This window comes from Phyllopteryx taeniolatus, chromosome 4 (assembly GCF_024500385.1).
Source record: "Phyllopteryx taeniolatus isolate TA_2022b chromosome 4, UOR_Ptae_1.2, whole genome shotgun sequence".
NCBI lineage: Eukaryota > Metazoa > Chordata > Actinopteri > Syngnathiformes > Syngnathidae > Phyllopteryx > Phyllopteryx taeniolatus.
In genome coordinates, this window is record NC_084505.1 from 24,341,934 (window position 1) to 24,365,721 (window position 23,788).

At 44.3% G+C, this 23,788-nt stretch overlaps 1 protein-coding gene across 6 annotated transcripts in view; it reads right to left on the reverse strand.

Annotated features, from left to right (window-relative positions):
- bnc2 (basonuclin zinc finger protein 2) overlaps positions 1 to 23,788 on the reverse strand; it is a 201,657-nt gene that overhangs the window by 86,181 nt on the left and 91,688 nt on the right. For 4 of the 6 annotated variants that reach the window (XM_061770810.1, XM_061770811.1, XM_061770813.1 and 1 more), the window contains one exon: positions 21,438 to 21,776. The exons of 1 other annotated variant lie outside the window; for it this stretch is intronic. In XM_061770810.1, the coding sequence (XP_061626794.1) occupies positions 21,438 to 21,776 (339 nt within the window). Of the gene's footprint in view, positions 1 to 21,437; positions 21,777 to 22,130; positions 22,621 to 23,788 lie in introns of those variants that run through there. One more of the 6 variants, XM_061770812.1, reaches the window with a different exon arrangement.

The following is a 23,788-nucleotide window of genomic DNA, read 5'->3' on the forward strand; positions in this document are numbered from 1 at the left end:
ACTTGTGTGGGCTAAGCTGACGACTCCCGAGCCATGACTGAATTTTGACGTGAAACGGGTTGTAGCCAACCAAGAAAAGACCTGACTGACGAACAAGGAAGCGGCCGTGAATAAAAACCTACAGTGCCTACCCGAAACACAAAGTCCAGTGAACCTCAGAAATGGAGGACCAGCTCTTCAAGGAATAAAAAAATTAGTCCCCAGACCACCATCATTCCTTCCTCTTGTGGGTCCTCTTACACGCTGCTTGTTTTGTTTCCTGGTTGTTCCTGTTTCTTCTTCTTTGTTTTTGTCAGGTCACATTTGATGACGCAAAATTTCTGTCTTGGAGGACTAGATTCTAGATCGGTGGTGGAACACAATCTTTTTGTGTGTGGTGTGCTCTGTTGAGATTATCGGAGCACACCGCACACAATAAGAACAAAACTGTTAAATACGTGTTTTTTTTCATCATTGTGTTTGGACTCTGTAACAGATAAAAGCAAATCTTTTAAGAGTTTAAAAATGCTTATGTGTGTACCAGGCCTAAGTCTGCAAAGCCTCTCCCCGTCGTCACCTTGGCTCAAGGCAGCTGCAAGGGGTTAATTTTGCATTACGAAGTGCAAACTGCCGTTTTTATGTTCACTGCTACATGCTGCCAGGATGTCTCGTCTCACAAGCTTTCACACTCCTCATTCGGCAGAGTTCACAAATGCAGATGCTAAGTGATGCATGAGTCTTGATTCCAACACTGTTGGAAAATGGCAAAGACTAGAGGAGAATTTTATTTCACCCTGACAATGGATGAGAAACTTACAACTCCCAGAAAGCCTTGCGCTAAGTAACAGTTGAGGTTTGACCAACATGGCCTTTCATTTACGATTGATGCTTTTCAATTGGCAAAAGCATTACTAGTACCTGGTCAGCTGGGCCTAAACCATATGGGTGATGTAAACCACTTCTAGTCACTCACTCAGTTTATACTTACTGAGCAGATTGCAACATTTGAGGATATAAGGCGAGCAATGACAAAAATAAACCAACATGCTAATATTAGCAGAACATATTGCTGTATTCGCATTAGACGCGGCAGTATTAATATCCACTCTGCAGATTTTGTGACTTTTTTGTTTTATTCAGGAAAGAAAACAAGAAAATGGCTTTTTATTGAAAAAAAAATTTTCACAATGTTTTAATTGTTTATTTTCATCTGCAAAACAAAGAAAAAAATGAAAGGAAAATTGTATTTATAAAAAAAAAAAGTTTTGTAGTTTTTGTTTAGTTGATTACAAAAACTGAGACAATTAACATTTTCGGAATTTCTTTTAAATTATTATTATTATTTAAACTCACTAAATTTGGAGAAATATATTTTTGTGTAAATACAAAGGTTTCTTTTGTCCATTTTGTTAACTGGATTAAAAGATAACTAAAATTTTGGAAGAAACAAATTCCTGGGGGGAGAAAGCCTTTTATATATATATATATATATATATATATATATGCATAAATTTCATAATTTAAGATAATTTAATGTTAAAAAAAACATTTAAAAAAATATTTTTTTGCATTACAGTACATGCTTTTCATTGAACAGTCAGTATAAGAAAAACAACAGCTGAACTTTTATTCAGGACACTTGAAATGGTGGCAGTTGTGTGCTGGCTCCTATTTAACATGAGTTTGAATGTAATTGGTTAATTTTGACCGCAGTCACATCCCAAGTTATATGAGGGTGTGCACACTTGCAACCACAACATTTCAGTTGTTTATTTTTTCTTCCCATGTTGAGAAGATTACCTTTTTTTTTTCAATTGAGTCGTACAGGTTATAGGTCGTATTAATGGTGGAAAAAGTTTAGAAATTATTTATCACGGTCTCTTTTTTTTTTTTTTTACTATTACAAAAACCTGGCATTTTAACTGGGGTGTGTAGGCTTTTTATTTCCACTGTAGAAAAAGTTTTTTTTTTTTTTTTGGCATTTATTGACACAAACACGTACACCTGAATGCATGTGTGAGTTGTACTATAGGTGGATTGAGTGCCAGTCCCCATGAAAACACACAAACTAGAGAACTAACGTCAGGAGACAATTTCAGAAGCGGCTTGCTCTCGATGGGACATAATCACTCCAAAAGCAAAAGCTACTCTGTGAAACAGGAAAAAGTGTATTTCTTGGATTCCGCTCACACTCCAATTACACGGACATTCTTGGCATGGCTCATTGCGCGCGGCTAACACGGTACGTTCTGTAGCCAAAGAACTTTTCGGGACACTTATCAGGACTTGTGACACCGAACTATTTGCAACACACACAGAAAAAGGTTTGTTTTCTTGGCAGGCTCTTTGGAGCGTGTCTTTGTTCCTCCTCTCCCTCGCACTCCTCACTTGCAGACGTGAGGTGAAGGAATGAGGGAGGCAGAGTGGTAACACACGGTACCATGAGGAGCCGGAGGCCGGCACTCCCTCACTTGGCGTCTGCTCAACGAGCCAGCGGCCCCCACAGCTCACACATGCACACAATGCAAGCAAATCATACACTATTTGGACTAAATGATGCCTTATTTTGAAAGACGGTATTAAAGGTTTTCTAGGAGTGCGGCGCATAGAAAAGGTTGGGAGCTGCTGGTCTATATATATATATATATATATATATATATATATATATATATATATATATATATATATACAGTGGGTACAGAAAGTATTCAGACCCACTTAAATTTTTCACTCTTTCAAGAACTTTCTCCCATCTCCCGACTGCATCCCTGGAGCTCAGCCACAGCGATCTTTGGGTTCTTCTTTACCTCTCTCACCAAAAGGCTCTTCTCCCCCAATTGCTCAGTTTGGCCGGACGGCCAGCTTTTGATCGTCCTAAACGTCTTCCATTTCAGGATTATGGAGGCCGCTGTGCTTTTAGGAACCTTAAGTGCAGCAGAAATTATTTTGTAACCTTGTAACCACGATTCTGTCTCTGAGCTCTTCAGGCAGTTCCTTTGACCTCATGATTCTCATTTGCTCTGACATGCACTGTGAGCTGTAGGTCTTATATAGACAGGCGTGTGGCTTTCCTAATCAAGTCCAATCAGTATAATCAAACACAGCTGGACTCCAATGAAGGTGTAGAACCATTTCAAGGATGATCAGAAGACATGGACAGCACCCGAGTTAAATATGAGTGTCACAGCAAAGGGTACGATAACTTATGGCTGTGTGATATTTCAGTTTTTCTTTTTTAATAAATCGGCAAAAATGTCAACAATTATTATTTTTTCTGTCAAATGCGGTGCTGTGTGTATATTAATGAGGAAAAGAATTACCTTAAATGATTTTACCAAATGGCTGCAATATAACAAAGAGTGAAAAATTTAAGGGTGTCTGAAAACTTTCCATACCCACTGTATATTAGGGCTGTCAAAGTGTTAACTCATGATTAATGACAAAGTAATTATCGCATTACTCATGTATTAACTCGGATTATTCACAAAATTTATTTTGACCACACACACTCCTTTACCTTAACCACAGATGTATATGTGAAATGCGATGCAGGTAGCGAGAAGGTCAGTGATCAGGTCAGTGCTTACGCCAGTGAGAAGCTGAGTAAGCAGAATCAGAGTGGTGTGCTCGGTGGCAAATTTGACTTTAAAAGTCACCCAGATGGGACTTTCGAAGAGGGAAAAAAAATGTCATTTCCATATTGTGCAGCGCTGAACTCACGTTTTATTTAAGCACAACAAGTTTGAAATACCCGGAAGCAAAATGTGGTACTACGTGTGGTATATTTGGCACGTGTTATTAATCATCATTCATCAAAAAGTGTGATTAATCTGATTAAAAAAACATAATGGATTGACAGCCCTAATATTAGTGTGTATATATATATATATGTGTGTGTGTGTGTGTATATATATATCTGTGTGTGTGTGTGTATATATATATATATATATATGTGTGTATATATATAGTTGGTTTATGGTAGGTTGATGAGAGTCTATTAACAGTTTTTGAGAGGTATGGTAAAGACTGGAACTTGTGGTCTATATAAATCCCGACTTGTATGAATACAAATTTTTGGCTCATATTTCGATTATATTCACCTTGATCTTGAAATGTCACTTTTGCAAGTGGTGCAAGACCTTATTAACCTTTTTTTCTTGAGGTGTGGTGTGTAGAAAATGTTGGGTGCTACTGGTCTATAGCAAGGGTTCCTCATGTATGAATGTCATTTTTAGGCTTACTTTGAAAATATAGTCACCTTATTCATCTTAAAATGTATTTTTTATAATGGCTGCAACAGTTTTGTAAGGGTTTGGTTTGTGGGAAAGCTTGGGGATGCTTCCCCCATGTAAAGCCCCCCCCCCCCCCCCATGTATAAATGTAATTTATGTGCTTAAAGTTTGATTATAGTCATCATCTTCCTCGTCAAATGTCCCTATTGTGTTATTAACAGTATTGTTTTTTGTTTCAAAGAGTGCGGCGCACAGAAAAGACTGGGGGCTTCTGGTCTCTAAACACACACACACACAAACAAACACACACGCTTTGCCTCACTTCCTTCCTTCCTCACTCCCTGTCGCCACGGCACGCTCTGCATGCGTCCCGTCATATCTCCCCCAGCGCTTAATTGTCTCAACTTGCCTCGTCTCTTCCTGCCACCGGCCACAGTTTAGAGGAAGTGAAATCCTCCTAAGTGACTTGTCACTACGCATCAGCCTCAGGCGGACGCGGCAAAGGCACCCTCCCCTCACTCCATTCTTCCCTCCTTCCATCCCTCCCTTCATCCCTCTTTCTGCCTTCTTCTTACTGGGATTCTGCACTCCTGCTTTCTCTCCGTGTTGTGCCCCCCCCCCCCCCCTCCATTACCAATGTGGTCACTCTCTCGACTTCCACCCCCCTTCTTCTTTCTGTCTATCGTCAAGCCACAGTCACATCACAAGCTGCTCTCCGCTCACTCCTTGTTCCCCCGACTCGACTGGGGAGGGAGAACGCAGGCGTCGAGTGACTTTAGAAAGGTACGCACACGCACGTACAGTAGGCCTTAAGTACAGCCGGGGTGACCTTTGAGGTGACCTTGAAATGTCACAACTCGGTGATGCGTGCGTCACTTTTTCAGTTGCTCATGCACGAAAATTCCCTTAAAGCTGAAGTATGTCACCTTTTGTTTTGTTTAAAAGTCATTTTCACTCAAGCCACCACTAGATATTGACACAACGCTGATTAAGCCTATCAGCTCCTCTAATATCTTGCTGTATTTTTCTGTATTTGATGTTTTATATTTCGTATCCACCGGCGACATTCACAGATGCAGCATTTTGCCGAGCAACGGGCAGAGCGCATCCCCTTGCCTGTTTGTAAAAAGCTAACTAAACATATTCTGCGTTTCTGTAGCAGGAAAACTCCGTCAGCACCCATCTGCTACATGCGCCACACTCACGGATCTGCACACTAATGTATACACACTGGTGTATAAAGTGCTGCCTCCATGAGTGAAAATGCTTTTCAGTGCGTGTGTTTACGGGCACCCGCTTTTTTCCTTACCCTGACCTTCGTCGCCTGTTGTCATGGTAACGATATCTGGACTCGTTTTTGGACCAGCAGTACGGCCCCCTAAAAACAGGCTGATTTCAGCAAGGCAAGAAATAGTGTGTAAAGTGTATTACAGTTCTTTATTCTTGGAGTATTTTGACAAAAGTGTGTTACACATGTTTTTAAAACACCAGGGAACTGTTTTAAATGCATAATATGTCTCCTCTCTGTGACTTCATCGCTTAATCACGTCATCTTTCAAGAGCTTGAACTTAGTAGAAGATGATGTTGGCGAAATGAAGCAAAAAGCTGAGGTGGGGAAAATAAAACAGCAATTTGTCATTAGCGAGCGGATTGTGTGTTTGTTTTGGTCGCCGCCATACATGTTTGCTGATGTTCCGTTAGCCAGAATGGACGCTTTATGGAGCGTTTCATTAGAGTCGCGGACGGATCAGGCACCCATCAATCTATCAACCGTCCACCAATCATGTGCGGCCGGGGGCAGGGTTTAGGGTAGGTCGGGCGGAGGAGTGTCTGGCAGAGATGGACACTTGGTGAGGAAATGGAGGGGGGGGGGGTCACTCACTCGTCACTTGGATCCCATCCGAGCGTGTGTATTTGTGCGGGTGTGTACGTGGGTCTGTGTGAGACGAGTAAAAGGTCAGGCTTTGGTCACCAGATGGTAAATGTTTGGGCTGGACCACAGCAAGCAAGAAAGCACAAAAGCGGGGGGACAGTCTCATTACTCCACTTGAATCCCTCTTTTCTGGCTCACACAGCCAATCATAGCGAACACGCACACAGACAAACACTATGTGAGCGATGGGTGATAATGGAGCAGACACTAACAAATGTTCACCTCTTGGCTGGAGGCTCACAAAGGCTCAGAGGCTCACTGTCCCGACTCGCAGGCCCAAGTACAACACGGCAGACTGGTGACCCTCACTCGCGGCCCTCCTGTAATCTTTTCTTACTGACTAACTTGTGGGCGTGTTTTCTTCCGAGCTGTTTACATTTGACGTCACGTTACAGTTCAGTTCGGGATATGTCTGCGACCCAATTCAGGTGCTTTCCTGGTCGCGTCAACGTGGTCACTTAGGTTACAACGCTAGGTGGCCACATGTTCGCATTCTTTTTTTTAATTGTTTTTATTACAATTTAAAACAGTTCCCAGGTGTCTTCATAAACGTCTGTGACATGCTTTCTTTAAGAATCAAGAATAACATCACCTTGTCAAACCTCTGTTTTGAGCCTCGCTGAATTCAGCCTGTTCTGTTCCGTTACCATGACAACGAGGGGCGGAGCTAGGGATTGGCTTCTTGTTGAGCCCCGAGTCTACAAAAACAAGTGCAAACTGCGACGTGCATGTAAATGGGGGCTTACAGTATGGAATGTATTTTCACTCGAGGAGCTAGCACTTCATCACCAATCGCCGAATTACAGTCTAGCAGATCTGTTAATGTGGCGCATGGAGAGGCCATGTGGCCATACACAAACAAGAGAACAGTGACCCAACTATTTGTAAACAAGACATTAAAATAATCAATTTATGGTGTCCAAAAAATGTCCGACACAATTGCAGTCACAGTTCAACAAAAATCTTAATGTTAAAAATCATCGTGTTTTGACGCACCACTCACACTTATTAGATTAGCCTCGCACCACAACCCACCAGAAATCAGTCGTCTCACAGCCACCACTCTATGTTGTTTTGTAATATGGCTTCCTATGGTGAACAGATACGAGGCGTTCATGTTCCTCACTGCTTGTAAATGGTATGGCGCAAGCTAAAACGATGTTTCTGCATTATTTTACATTGACAGCAGCGTAACATTAGCTCAGTTAGCCATCCGATTTTCGACCCGCCTGCGTCAATCACACGTTGACTGTCTGGTTAAAACATTCCGTTCACAAGCCGAGGTTGTCGCAACTTGGTTTATTAAAACAAAAACAAAAAATGGCAATTCGCTCTTAAGACAGTTCCGGTAGCGTGCAGAGTAATAATAATGTGGCGTAATAATGTGGTGTAGTAAAACATATTTCCATTGGTACTTTTAACAGCGTATGCAGGAGGACACGGGAGCATTTCATGTTAAAAAATTCAAATTGACATAAATCACGGCCTTCAAATATAGCCTGGTGACGGTGATGTTTCTGTTAACCAATCAACAGACAGCGCCATTGTCTGGCGGCCAAGGGCGTGTGCTACGGTACAGATTGGGTATTGTGATACCCCTTACAACTTTTCAGTCATTCCGTACTGAACCGAGCTGTTCTGCATGGTGGGTTTTTTTGGCTCACACCGGAGGAGCTGGTTGAGGTTTACATAGAGAGAACTGTGCAGGACCTTGTCACCGTGTGTGGCCTTACAATGTGCAGGCTGCCCGGAATATAAGCCCCACTGTTCGTGTGGTTATTAAAAACCAATCCCCTGCTACACGCACACTCACAAAGTGCTTCCCTTTCAGTCTCGAAATCAGCGACATAACAATGTTGGCTGGCCAGTGTTACACGTGGGGGCCACAGAAGGGAGCAGCTGGACCCAGAAAAAGGGGGATTTGGGCCAGGACAACCCAGGGGAGAGGGCGTTTTTGAACGTGAGTCGACAAATAAAGACATGAGCGATGGACAAGATGGTGAAAATAGAGATGAGGAGTCAGTGAGGGGCAGCGAGGGAGGAAAGAAAGTAGTACCAGAACCCGCGACGCCAATTCAGCACTTTAACAAATCGATGCCCCTTGAGGAGCACCGTCGGCACCCTCGCAAAATGCGAGTGTGTGTGTTGATCGTGTCGGTGTGAGGTCGCAAGTCCACATTAAGGCCCGATAATGTGTTAATTTATAACACTACCAGCCCACAAGCCGGCCTTATCCATCTGTGTCAGCCGCTAGGTCTGCCGTATTCATCATCCCGAGCCCAGAAATGAGCGCTCCGCAGAGATTAAGCCACTCGCTCGCACAATTTCTCCTTTCTTTCTTTTATCTATGGCATCCTTCCAAACCCCCTCTGCTGCCTCGGTGCTCTCGGGTCAGGGTGATCAATTAAGCCCTGTCAGAGGCCACTCGAGCCCCCACCCAGCAGACATCACTATCTGCCCGGGCTTTGACGGCCTCGTTTCCCCTCCCTCACCCTCACCCGCACCCGGCCCGGGAGCGCCTGCTGCATGGGTGGCTACTATTTTGATGATCGGGGGACTGAATTACACTCCCCCTTGACTTTTATGAACTCGCAATGTGTTATTGACATAACAGATTGTAGCGCGAAACAATGCAAACGTGTGTGCAAAAATGGGCTTTATTTAAGGGGGCCCCCGGCACGCATAAATCTACGACGCACAGCTCGGTCTGTCATAACACGTCTGGAGTTGTAATTACTTCCACCAAGGATATTTGCAGTCCCGTTTGGTCGACTGTATTTTTTTGTCAGTCAAGCCGATACACGCACATTGATTTGTATCATCTTAACCAATACATAAAATGCGACAGACCTCACACATGATGAGGAAAAATATGCTCTTATCCTGTGTCGTGTACTCCGTGTGACCAACACAGCAAACCACACGCTACAATATCACCACCGCAAATCGCCAGTCTCCTCCCCCATGTCTGTCATAGTATCAAGACTGACCTGTGAGGGGCAACATTGTGCCACAGGGCATCCAGTCTACTGGGAAAATACAAAGAAGAAGAAAATGTAGTCACAGAAGAAGAAATATAAGCAGATATGCTGACTGTGAGCTTACCCAATCACTAAATTGCTGAGGCAAACTGTTCTCCTTGTCATTTTTACTGTGCTAAATAACACGTTAGACCACACACATAAGGACTTGCGATTGTAAATATTGAACAGATTTAACATTTACGATAGGGGACGAAAGCACAGGTTAATCAATCAAGATCATCTTTTCAGGACATTCGACAATTGCACCTTTGCTGACCTTTACCGGGAGGGGGCGAGTTTGGTTCGTTTATCAGTAAGTGTGTACCCCACTGTTGAAAGATGGTCCAAAAAACAATTACAGTGTACCCCTGCAACATGAATTTTCAACATTTTACCAATTCATCGTTGAATAAGGTGTTATTTCTCACAACAAAAGTCAGGGCAACACAGAAGACGATTCACATGTACGAGTGTCCGGCCATATCAGCGATAATCTTCGCAAACATCAAGCTGAATTTCCCCACTTCTGGTGTCAACGCATCACCGTAAGTGTTTGTCAGCTTTGTGCAGGAGGCTCATGCGCTCATGGCGAGCACACAAGGGCCCGGGGGGGTGATCAATACTCACACTCTCGATTCAATTTCACTACATCACCGTCAGCGCACGCAAACATGGGCGAACACGTCCACGTAAGCAGACTTGACGTGAAACAGCGTTACCGGAGGGGTGAGCAGAGGCTCGAACACGTCCAGTGTTAATATCGATACGCGTCTGTCCGAGGAGGAGTTCGAAACGGCGGCGGTCACGCGGGGTGGTGAGACAAGCGAAAGACAAGCTGGGAATTCTACCTTTAAAGTGTGCACGAGTCATCAGGAGCAGAGAAAGGAAATCTGCCCATTAAGACTAAGTGGATATCTATTAGATCACGGAGGTAAGGAGGTGGCCATTTACCATCAGTGCAACTCACAAACAATGCCTGCTTGGACCCGTGAGTGTTTTATTAGACTCTGGCAACTTTCTCGCAAACTTTGTCGTTTCGTTTACACGACAACAGCGTCATGACGCATATCGGCAGTGTGTCTTCAGAATGAAAGGGAAAAAAACAAGACGCATTTGAAGAGATGGAATCGGGACAGCCTTTGTACAGACTGGGAACGGTGTCGTGTTGGCGTTTCGTTTACAAGAGAGTAAACGAATGTACGGGTACAAGTACAGTCTTGAAAGGTAGTGCCAGAATATATTAAAAAAAAGAAAACAAAAACAAAAAAACACACCACCAAGCCAAAAGTACACAAAGGCCACATTTGAAGGAGCCTTTTGACTCGGGACAGCCTTCGTGCAGTGTTATTATATCACTGGCCTTCAAATGCAGCCTCTACCCAAGCTAAGAAAATGATCACCAAGCAAAGCTTTGAAAAAAAAGAAACGTTAAAAGAAGGCCGCATTTGAAGTCATAGAATCAGGAAAACCTTCGCGCGACATGAGAACAGTATCGTTTCGGTACTTTGTTTTTTCCATGCCAACAGAGTCTTGAAGGATAGTGGCAGGGACTTGAAAAAACTGTAAAAGAAAGCCATATTTGATGGATCTTATGACTCTGGACAGTCTTCATGCAACGGTACATTTAACTAAAAAACGTTTCCCTTTAAATACTGGACTGCTGAGGATAGCTTTTCGATTATGGTTCCTTTTCACACAACAGCGTTTAAAGTTTTGCACCAAAGCCGCAGTTTGCTTTACCTGTATCTCGAAGATGGTGTCATTTTGTTCACACTAAGACATTAACAAAAATTCAAAATGCTAAAACAATGCCACATTAGAAGGAATCCTTCAATTAGAACAGCCTTTGTGCGGTGCCTTCAAATGCAGTCTCCAAACACAAATTACGGTCAAGTCAAAAAAGCTTTTGTGTGTTTGTGCTCGACTGCGTCACAATCAAAACACAATGATGTAATGTATAGACTACACCGTGTGTTTAACAGAGTCCCATTATTTACTACATCAGAATTCTAATGATATTACAAATATGGTTCTGGATACGGCCTTCAAGGACAAGCAGCTGTCGTTCGCATTTCTTTATTTAGTGACATTGTCAACTCCTGTCCTCACATGCATATTACAGCGTTTTTGCCAGTTAAGAAAAATGCATGGTTGGCGCATAAGCGTACTCCGTCTCCTTCGGGAGCTGTATGTGGAGGACGCGTGTGCCTGGGACGTCACCTCGGTAAGAGTGAAGGCCATTAAAAGACCATCAAGAGTCGCCGCCCAGTCCTGTGAGATCAAACAAACCCTGTGGCCTCTTTCTCTCTGCTGCCCCCACCCCCTCCAGCCCCATGACTTCTTCACCAACTAAGTCCCCCCCGCCTACCCAAACACACACACACTTGTGCTTATCACTGTGGTACAGTTAATCCTTCCTCCTCCCATCCATCGTTGCGTCCCACTGGGGTAGTCGGGGAAGGGGGGGTCTCCGCCGAAGGCTAAAAAGGAGGGGTGCACGCTTGCCACTTGTGCTTGCGACACATAATACGGAGCAGCAATCAACTTTGGCTCATCCTTGGGACCCACACTGCAGGGAAATGGAGGGCTGATGGCGGGTGGAGGGGGCTGAAGAAAGGAGTGCTGCTGCTGCTGGTGGGGGTGGGGCTAAATTAACACTTGACATTCAATACGGTCAGGTCCTTAATTGGCCGGGGCCTTCCTGAGACGGCAATTTTCTATTCCCCAAACTGCGCGCACTGCGCCGTGTGCCTGTGTCATCTGTGTATGTGTGTGTGTATGAAGAGAGGAATGGCATTTGTGTGTGTGTGTGTGCCTGAGAAAAGACTGAGACAATAGCTGCTTTCGCGCCGTCGAGTTTTTTCCCGGCTCGCTTCCCCGCATGTAAGCCGCCGAACCGGGAGGAGAGAGGGGCTGTTGACGGAGAAGCGATCAGAGGGGGGACACATTTACTTGTCCACGCCCCGTTGTGTTGAAAGGTGAGCCGCCGTCTCCGCGCATGTAATCATCTAAATGCGTGAAGCCGCATCTGCTGCGGGAGTGCTCGCTTTGCATCCGTTTTTGCCAAGTTCTGTCGGAAAATGACGAGTGAATAATCATTACGCCTCTGATTTGCGGCGTGAAAGGGGATTATGGGTGTTTACGTATATGTCTGTGGAGGAGATAAACAATGTGCCTGAGACGCTTTCACGCCAACCGTCCGAGGCTGCTTTTTCCTACTTCGCTGCTTCACTGTAAGGCGGCGAACCAGAAGATGGGCTTGAAGTTGGGCTTCCAAAGCAGCACCAGAGACGCAACAGAGGAACTGAAGTTTGTGTTAAAAGCATTGGTGACAATTTGTCGCCAAGCATGTAATTATCTCATTGCGCTAAGCTGCACGCTCTCTGTCTGAAAAGGGACAAGCGAACAACCGTCATGCCTCTGATGCGCCAATTTGCCGTGAAGGCAGTGTGAAAGGGGCTTAAGGGCGTTTGCATATATCTGCCAGAGTGCATTTGGCCGAGGGGACCGACCCCCTGTGGGCCTCGTCGTGGTCCCATCCATCGCTCTAATGATGCCAGATGAATTAGTGACACTGTTAGAACCGAGGAACAACCCCCCTCCTCCCCTTTTTCCTCACCCGGCAACCTCACTGCTCCCGGTGTACATGCGCACACCTTAACGTTGAACCACTTTCAACCACTTCCTGTTCCTGTTTTTTTTTTTCCTCTCCCCCCCCAGCCTGCCCAGACTCACCCTTGCACTTCCCCGCAGCTCAGGTTACACTTGATGTTATTACAGCTTTCAACCTGAGAGGTATTAGGCTTCCTTGAACAGATCTGACAGCATTTACAACACGGGGCGAGTCGACGCCTCTAATCACCTCAGTGACTTCAGCCTATTACCAATTGATCCCGTCCCTCCCCCCCAGACCCTCGGCCTTCCCCTCCTCACTTTCCCGCCCGTGTCATAATGCGCTTTTGCCCGTCCTTAAGTGTCATTCCGCTGCAGAAACCTCGCAGCGGTTTTGCCTGCCATTCTTATTGATGTCAGCGCTTTAAATCACAGCCCGAACGTTGATCTTTACCCTCCTGGCCTCCTTTCAAGCCGCAGCGAATTTACGAGGCCCCGAAACAGGCGCAAAATACCTGAGGATAAGTCGCCTTTTTACAAAGCCTCATCAGCAGGGAAAACAAAAGTCTTTGTTTAGTTTTTCTTTTCCGGGGGTGGGGAGGACAAACATATCAAATAGATTAAATGGCATGAAATATTAAAGGCTAGTCCGAGTCGCGCTCATCGCGGAATGAGACGGCGCTGCAGCCGTCCACTTTACGGCTGAGTGTTTCCCGACAATGGAAGAGGCAGGTCGGGCCATTTACTGAGAAAACATCAACATCAAGTGATTGTGTGTGTGTGCTGAGTGTGTCATGGTTCTACAAAACACTTCTCCTGCCTTTTAACACGTAAACAAAATTTCCCATTTAGGCCCAGACAAGATTTCTCACTTTGTCCCGCTGTTCCGTCGCTCCGATCTCACAACGAATGTCACGAGAAGGGTCGGTTGGGAGGGGGGTCCTCTGATGCCCCTCACATGGGATCATATGTGACTTAATTGGAGGTATAGGTGGCGAGAGAGAGAGCGAGAGCATGCGACAACACGTGAGCCCCCCGTCTTCTGCGTGGCCCGCACATACAAAACAGGACAGAACGCAACCACACAAAAAGTCACCCGGCGTGGAAAACACGAGCTGCGGGACGCCGACGCGGCCGCATTTAACAGCGGCCATTAAACGTTATTAATCCAGCAGTGCAAACAAATGCTTACACATGTTTTAACAACACCAAAAAGTAGCTAATGAGACGCCATGTGTGCAAAAAAAAAAAAGTAGTTTGAACAAAAAGGTTATCTTTGCCTTTAGGATGAAATAGTCCGTGCGTGTGTGTGCGTGTGTGTGTGTGTGTGTGTGTGTTGGCAAGGTGCCGACCACGGCCTGCACCACTAGCCTCCCTTCTCCAGAACCTCCCTTGAAAAAAAAAAAAAAATCCTCCCTGGGCCTCTGGCCATCACATCTCCATTGCAAGTGAAAAAAATAAATACATAAATAGAAGAAAGAAAGCACACATGAAGAGACGTGACCTATTCGATGGTCGCTTCTCACTGAAAATGTTTTTTTCGCGCCACAATTCTGATCATTCACGTGTAAAAAGCGCTGGCAAAACACACGGATGGTCACGTGAGTCCTCAGCGAAAATGGCCGTCATTACACTGCGGCATGATGATGATGATGATGATGATGATGATGATTTCAAGCAATAATAATAATAATAGCAATCCAGCCCGAGTGCTTTTCCTTCAACAACAGTGGCAGCATTAGTCATATGGACAACAAGACAAATGAAAGCTTGACTGCCTTGAGAGCTCTTCCACCCGTTTGCCACTGCTGATGGGGCAAATTGGCAGCCAGCAGACAGGGGAGGGTGGTGTGTGCGTGTGTGTGTGTGTGTGTGTGTGAGGGTCCTTAAAGACACACATGATCACGAAAAAAAAAAAAAGAGAGAGAGCAAGAGGTTTGCCCGTTGCACTGGCGTAGCTCCAGGAGTTGAGAAATAACAGGAAAAGGGAGAAGCCGGCGTGAAAGTATGCCCCGGGTTCCTGTCACTTAGCGCGGGTCACGAGCCGCGTCACCTTCGCTAGGGACGCGCGCGGGGAAAGAAAAGGCCAACAATGTCTCAGACGTGCGCTCACGCCTCCAAAACACCGACACGGCAGCGCGCGCATTTCCTGTCGAAAAAATATTCCACGAGCGCGACTTCGCTCTCGGCCCCAACCCGGTCGCAGAGTGCATGTTGACCTGCTGGCACTGCAAACACACACATGCCTCTGCTTGTGTGTGTGTGTGCGTGTGTGTGTGTGTGTGTGTGTATGAGGCTCATTAGCTTGCAGCAGGGTGGTGACATCCTGAGCAACACACAGACACACACACACACTTTCCCCTCACATGGGTGACCACTTTCACCGCAAGAAGAAACTTGCCAAAAGCCAACTATGAGACGCAGCACTTTGGACGCTAACCAACAGGGGTAAGAAGCTAATACTGTAAAGTGCTGATAAATCACTTTCAATGCATATTTAATAGAGAGAGACCGATTAAAGGCCGGGACGATTATCGGTGCCGATCTTCGGCATTTTGACACATATCGGCACCAGCCTTTAAAAAATAAAATCTGATGAAGAGATCAGTTTAAAACTAAGTAAACTTCAGGGAACCATTTCTGTTTTTATTTTTACCTGTTAACTTCAGACGCTGCTGACCCTGGGAACTTCCTGCACTTTTTGTTTTTGTTTGAACTTAAAAGAAAGTGAAACATTTCAGTTATATTGAAATTTTGGGAAACTGAATTGACTGTCGACAACTTTTGGGAGCTATTTTTTTGTTTTCATTTAACTTTTTCAGACATGCTGCTGAGTCTGGGAACTCGCTGCACTTTTGTTTGTTGTCATTTTAAAACAAAGTTATCTATCATGTGACATTTAAAAAAAATGAAAATAAAATAATAACATGGAAATCTGAAAAGCTGTTGAATGAATATATGCTTAAAGACATTTACACAAAGTGCTGGAGTTTGTCTTATTAAAAAGCTTGGCATCAAAGTTTTCCATTTTACTGCAAATTAATATCAGCTCCAAATATCGTTTATCGCTCTCCTTGACGACTAATAATCGGTTTCGGTATCAGATCTAAAAAAAATAAAAATAAAACATATCCATCTACCGCTAGTATTTAATGCATATTTTCTTCAAATATTTAAATATGATTAAGCGAGTCTGTTAGAATAATAAGAAAATATTCAAATAGTAATCGTCATTTGGGAAAAAAAAATTTAAAAAAGTTTGAGTCCCCATAAAGATGTACAAAGGCAGTTAACACCGTATGGTACAAAACAACTCCAACAACAATATGTGCTACTATTGTTCTCAATATTTTACAGTCGCAATATATCGACGAATTTTTAGCATTGGGTGTTCAATCACGACAATGATGCCCCGGCGTGGCTGCGAAAATCAACACACCGAGTCCCGCCGATCGCGACTGAGCTGGACAGTCGTGGACAAATTATAGTCATCATTTTCACAATTGTCATTGTATCCGTATTACCACACTACTGGTCACCTTCCATTGCTTAATGACTCTCTGTACGTGTGTTTACGCTGTGTCCTAAATGTATATTTTACTATAGTGGCTTGTTTGATGTAGTACTAGAGTGGCTCCAACTACTGAAGACAAATTCCTTGTGTTTTTTTGAACAAACTTGGCCAATATACAGGGTGACTGAAAAGTAACTCCCTATTTTAGAATACTTATCATTTATTCATATGTTGTAATATCACGACTTTGGAAGAACTTGAAGGGTGAATACGAGAAGTTATGTCTTCCATCCCACAAGAGTTCCTTGTGAAATCGGTTAATGCGGTTCCCGGGCGGCTTGAGAAACTGGTGGCTAATGCTGGCGCCCATATCGAATTTTCAATAAAACTCCATGCAATACGCTTTTTTCTCATGTTCATTTCTTGTAAGAATTATAGTTCAGAAATAAATTACAAGAACTTAATAATAGCGACCACCCGGTCGATGATTCTGATTCTGACTCTCGCAAACATGCGTTACTAACTTGCTGCAACAAAATTACGGATCTTACCAGAAAACAGCATTTTCAGGCATTTTTTATTTTTTTATTTAATTGAACCACAAACAACATGGTGCGATTGTCAAGGTGAAAATGGATTTCCCTGGCTGCTGTTGCAGCCGATCCTGTATTTCTTAGCAATGATCGCCCCATTCATCGACTGCCATCATGCATTTTGGTGACAGAGACTCTCCACACTTTGCTTTTTAGCCACAGTATTATTATAAAATAAGTATCATTGTAAAACATGATGCATTTACTGTATCGGTACGGCTCGGCAGCGTCCCGCTTCGTAGCCGGAGAGTCGTCATTTTTGTTGCGAAAGCTCAAGCGCTGCGATACATTACATCTGTGATATTGTGACCCCGTTCACCTGCGATTCAAATTTCAAATCCAGCACACCGCACAACAGTTCAGTGGCGTTCGGCCGCATCGCTCGGTGTGCGACGGGCATCGCTCTCATCTCACCCCCCCCCCGCGCGGCTCGCGATCCTCGCAGGTGTCGTATTTGCATTGCCATGATATGCCGTGATACAGTATATAACCAACATTGTAGACCTCAATTCATTTTTTCTTTTGGCCTTTTCTTCTTATATTCCATTCTTAAAACCACTTAGGAAAAAGCCTCACCACACAAATGCTCATGATATCAAATAGAATTCATGTACTCCTGTTAAACGTCTGCGTGTCAGCTCCTGGCAGAAATAAAACAAACATCCTCGCAGGCAAGCCGAGCCGTCGCCGCCGCCGCACTGATGCCGCTAATGGATCGCTATTTATTTTTTATGTATTTATGTATTTATCACAGCATTTCAAGGCCACTGTTAAACAGCGTGAAAAGCTTGAAATCAGCCCGTCGTGTTTTGAGGCGCTGCTGTTAAGATCGAGCGAGATTGAGGAAAGGGTGACGGACAACAATGCGCAATGGACAAGACGAAAAAGAAGAAGATGAAAGTCGGCAAAGGGAGGGAAAGCAGTGCGTCTTTTTCTTGCAAAAATCTCCTCCTTCACCTCGCCGCTCTCCTTCAGCTCCTCCAGCCAAGGCCAGCCAAGAGACACTTCACCTCGCACCCGCACACACATGGAGTCCCGGCCAACACACACACACACACACACACACACAACCATACACTCCTCGTGCACGCTCGCCTCTACCGTACACACCCACTCGAGCAACTGGCACATGAGTATTTAGCCACCCACTCAGAAGAATAAAAGGCAAAAGCAACAGACACAAACTGGGTGTCAGCGAAGTCACATGAACACACACACACACACACAGTCGAACACACACACGTGACACCAGATACGTATAGGCATCCCATATGCTCCGTGTGCAACAACCCATCAAAGTCAGATATGGAAATAACTCACACGCGCACAATCAGTGTGGACAATTCTGCACATGTGCATCAAATGTCTGCCGCTCAGTGCCGAGAATGCATATGCAGCACTCACACACACACACACACACACATGCGCAAGTTGTGAGTGTATCAATGTGTTAATAGGCACATTATCACTTCCTGATCTGCTCCAAAGAGATTCATATCATTGTCTTGAAGGAATTCCCGTGAGACAGGCGAGGCATCACAATGTATGGAGAGGATGCAAAGGCACATATCTTGACAGAAAAAAAAAAAAAAAAAGATGGATCTTCTTTCCCTAATACATACAAATGTTTTTGAAAAATGGAAAAAAAGAATTTGGGGGGGAAAAAAGCCTTTTCAGACTCACAATTAGACTGCAAAAATATTAACTCATAAAAAAAATTATAATTTATAGATTAACCTTTTTATTTTTATTACATTTTTGACAGTTTTTTTTGTTTTGTTTTTTTTTTTACAATATTTTCATGAAATACATTGCGTGTGAATAACATAGCAGGAACCATTTAAATTAAAATTGTAAATGCTATTCTGATATTTTTTAAGCATTTCTTTACACTAACAATTGCAACACAGTTTTTTTTTTAAATGTAGAATTAAAAAAACGATTTGTCAAAAAATATATTAATGGATGATTTTGCATGGGGGGGGAAGACTTTTACTACCCTATTCACTATTCATTTTCATAAAGTTTTCAAACGTTATCGTGTGTTCAAAACGAATGACATGTTGCTTTCAAACTATGATTGCTATTTCTTAATGTAATTAATTGCAGCATTATATGGTGCATTCAAGGGGTCCTGACTGGGGGGGGGGGGTGTGTGCTCCTTGAGTTCTATAAGTGCGGGTTGAAACAGTACCTCGTCCAGGTCTCGGCCCATAGTCGACCTGTCGCACTTGACAGGAAGCCGCGTTACAGCACCCTTGCAGGGAGATAAGGGGAGACGCTTCTTAGAGATTAAGCGTGCACGCGCGCACACAAACACGCACAGGAGTGTGCGTTCGTGTTGTTTTTTACGGCGCTCCTCAAGTGGCGCTCACATTGCTGCAGATGCAAAAAGCGCAGCGGTGCGGTTCTTATTGGACCCCCCCTCCCCACCCCCTCTCCCCCCACTCGGGTCGCGGTTGATTGTAAACGTTGCAATTGGGTCGATTTTTTTTTTGTAAACATTTAACGGCCGTGAAGAGAGCAAAATAATCCACCGTCTTCATTTAAATGTTTTTCTTTCCAGTCTTCCCTCCGTAAAATGATCATTTTCTCTGTTTTATTAAACGTGTTTTCCCGCATTTCTGAATGGAATCGAAGCCGATTTATTGATTTGAGTCGCGCTGTTGACTTCTTATTTATGAGGCTCTTGCGCGGCCTTTTCCCCCCCTTTTCTTTTAAAAAAGACGTCAAATATTAACATGTATTTAAATCTTTTTTTTTTTTTTTTTAAAGCATAATGCTTTTTACATGTTGTTAAATAGCATTAAAGTGAAATGTGTTCTTCTTGCAAAACGTGAATAATGATTCAAGAGGTGGATTTTATGAATTGAAAAAATAAAAAAGTGAAATAAACAAGAAGCTGTTCAAAACTATTTTGACGTTCAAGTTTTGAGCTTTTGGCATCGACTGTTCAGCTCCTCGCAAGCCAATCATCTCTCATGATTTGTGCCACAAACAAATAGCCACCAATCATCTTCTAACTCTCGTTTAAATTGCTTTCACTTCCACGCACTTGCCACAAACGACACGCATTTTCTCCTCTCTTATATGTGTATTTTTATTCGTTCGTTTAAGTTCCGTTTTCCCAGCAAATTCCCACAATTCACGCTTTTCTTATAATTTAAGGCCTTTATGGACGACCAAAAAAAAAAAAAAAAAAAACGCATCCCCCTCTCTCCCTGGCTCTCTTTTTTTTTTTTTTTTTAAGTATTTGCCAACAGGAGCCCACAGCAGCACCCTAGGGTGCTGCCCAAAACAAAGTCCAACACAAATTCCAACACAAAGTCCTTATTATCTGTTTGGTGGCAAGGCAAATTATGAAGATTTACAGTGATAAAACAATAATTTTACCAAAGACGGATGCATGTTGAAAGTGGAGGGAGGGGGGGGGGGGGTTGCAGGTGCATGACCACAGGACCCCCCCCCCCAACCCCACATTCACCTGACCCTCCTCATCCACATTAACAGCATCCCTTAATTTACGTCAAAAGTGCATTATGTATTCTTTATGTCTCGTTATCATGTGCACAATTTCATATATTTTCACAAAAACAAAGATTTTAAATGACAAACCGCTCGAAGGTTTCTCCCACTTTATATATATATATTTTTTTATTTTTATTTTTTTTTGGACCCCACATGGTTGTTGCGCAACCGTGACAACGCGTGCCTGGTACCGAGAGCCTCGCAGGTCCCGCAATGATGGACTTGCAAGCCAGCCAGCATCTTTTCTGTCTCCCCCTCACACGCACGCACGCGCGCACACACGTGCATACACGCCCGCACACAACTAGTGTGCCCCCGTTTCGCCGCCCCCCTTTTTTTTTTTTTTTTTTTTAGTGAACCTAAACTTAAATCAAAAACCCAACTGCAATAAAATAAACTACCGATTTTCTCACCGTACAAACAAGTAGAAACTTAAAAGGACACAGCCTAACATTCGCGGGAGACAGGCAAGACTATCGGGGGGGGGGGGGGGGGGGGGGGGGGGGGGGGGGGGGGGGGGGGGGGGGGGGCGTTGTTGCCTCTGCACACCGCCTCCATCCTCCGAGCACCGGACAACCGGCTCCTCTGCGCTCACGTAGCCGCGCTGGGGGCTCCCTGCCTCGGCCACGTCAAGTCAAACAATCCGCTCCCAGAGACGGAGGTGATACAAAAAAACAACAACAAAAAACAAACAACAACAAAAAAACTAAACAAAAACAAAAGTTCAGGCAGTGAGACTTAATCTAAAAGCCAACCAAGCAGGGCACCACGTCATCCATCACATTGTGTGGATTTTGCACGATATATATATATATATATATTTACATGTATTTTTGACATTGCTTTAGATGTTTTGTAAAAGCAGAAAATAATGCAATGGTGGGGAGAAAAAGTGCGGAGAGATGCTTTTTAAATAACCCACCAGCAGAAGTTCAAAGTTTGACTATCGACCCCCCCCCCCCCACCACCACCCAAAGAAGCACAGTGTTGTGAGTTAGAAGATGAGTAGTTTATCTTCATACCTGCTGGGACATTCTGTAGAGGAGGTTGCCGTCAGTGCTCTGCTGCTGCCATGTCCCCATGAAGCCCGGCTGCTCGGCGCTGGGCGGTCTGGTGCTGAACTGCATGGAGCTCTCGCCCGCACCGCTGCTCCTACCGGAGGGCTCGCGCTCGGGGCCGGCGGCGGCGGCGGCGGCGGCGGCTCCGTGCTCAGCCTTGGCTGCTGGCTGAGGGAGAGGCGGCGGCGTGCTGGGCGTCTCCGGGTCACTGCCGGTGGTCGTGGTGGTGGTGGTGGTGGTGGTGGTGGGCTCCTGTGGGGCTGTGTGGCGCTCACTGCTGCCTCTCACATCTGCCTCCTTGGACTTGATGGAGAGAGAGCAAGGAGGAGGAGGAGGAGGAGGAGGAGGGGGGAAGGGTGGGGGGAGAAAAAGTATCAGTGAAGGTGGGTTCTTTTGGGGTTGCTGGCTTTCTTGCCAAACACCCTCCCTCTTTTTTTCTTTTTTTTTGGCTTTTTGGGATGGGTGGGAGATGAGTGGTGGCAATGAGGGGCCTTGAGTTGGAGGTGATGAGGATGCAAAATGAGGACCCCCCCCCCCCCCCGACCCCCACAAAAAAGGTGTGTGTGTCCACAATATGGGAAACACATCCAAAAGTGCCATCAAAACACACTTAAAGAGTGCCTAAAAAGCAACACATTAGCATTGAAGGCGTCTTACCATCAACTCTGCGTGAGTCCCGGCAAAGTGAAGATGAGGAGTGGCTTCCTCTCTCTCTCTCTCTCTCTCTCTCTCTCTCTCTCTCTCTCTCTCTCTCTCTCTCTTTCTCTACTCTTCGACTGTCTTCTAAACTCTCTACTCTTCGACCGTGTGTGTCCCCCCCCCCTTGCCTTTCCTCGTCTGTCCTCTTCTTTTCCTTCTCCTCTCTGTGTCGTCCGCCGAGGAAATGGACCCAGCGCCTCAGCCCGACTCCTGCATAGGTGTGTGTGTGCGCGCGTGTGTGTGTTTGAGATGCTCAATGACATCGCGCCACACGCTTCCTCTCTCTCTCTCTCTCTCTCGCTCTCTCACACACACACACACACACACACACACACACATCTCCTCAGCTCAGGGTAAAGGAGGCGGGGGCAAAGAGAAGGAGAGGAGTGGAAGGATGGAGGGGGTGTTGGTCCTGCTGCCTCATTAACATGTTTGCTGCATGCGAGTGACTCGGAGCAACTTAGCCACCCCCCCCCCCCCCCTCCCCCGCACCTCGCCTCCCTGTGGGACCGTCCCGACGCACACACACAGTCAGCCAAAATAAAAAATAAAAAAATAAAAATGTTCGCTTAATATATTGCCCAGAAAATATTGTAAAACAATGTAATTGTTCCATATGATGCCAATTTCAGGTCAAAATCTGAATAAAAGGTTACACAGAGATATGTGCCCCCCCCCCCCCCCCCCCCCCAAAAAAAAGAAAAAATTGTAGCCTGCAGAAAACTATACAGATGAGCAAATAATAAACATACACACCACACCTATTAATTGGGCTAGTGTACACAATATTTTCTAGTAAGGGCTGCAAATGTAGATGATTTGAGTAATCGATTAATCTGTCGATTATTTTTTTTTATTATTAATGAATGAATTGGATTAAAAAAATACTCATTAACATTTCATTACTATCACTTTATTTAAAAATAGGACACCATTTTTAATTGAAAGTGTAGAAAATGCACGAACGTACAATTGATTCTGATCTGGTTACTGGTTTGGTCCGTAACATGTCAGAATATAGGCAAAAAGGTGGATTCTTGTTTTCCAAAGTAAAAGCAGATGTTTTTAAATGTCTTCTGAGAATATTTACTATTGAGAAGCTGAAATTCTGAGGTTTGGACGATTTGAAGTTTAAAATAAGTCTCTAAAGAATGAATGGATTCATCTGATCATTGATTAGTTGTCGATTCATTTTTTTACTCATTGCACCTCTTATGTCCGTTCAATCCTCCTGCTTCCTTGCACTTTGCAAAATGAGGACAAGCGCTTTATCCAAAATGGACGGCCGGATGTATACACAAAAATGGAGGTGGAAAAATATGCATTTCACTTTCTATGTTCATTTATGGAACCAAATGAACCGACGTATGACAGTGAGCCAAGGGTTCTCAACGGGTGGGTCACGAGCCCAAAAAGGGTCTGTATGCTTAAGCTCCGCTATTTTTCTCTTGCAAATTGAGAATATTTACAGGGCATCTGAGGCATTTTTAGATGTGTTTGATGTCTATGATTCCATATGCAGGTGCTCAATATACAGATATATATGAAATATAATATTTTCTGACATTTAAAATGTATATATTTTTTACACGTACAATTTATTAATAATGTGCATT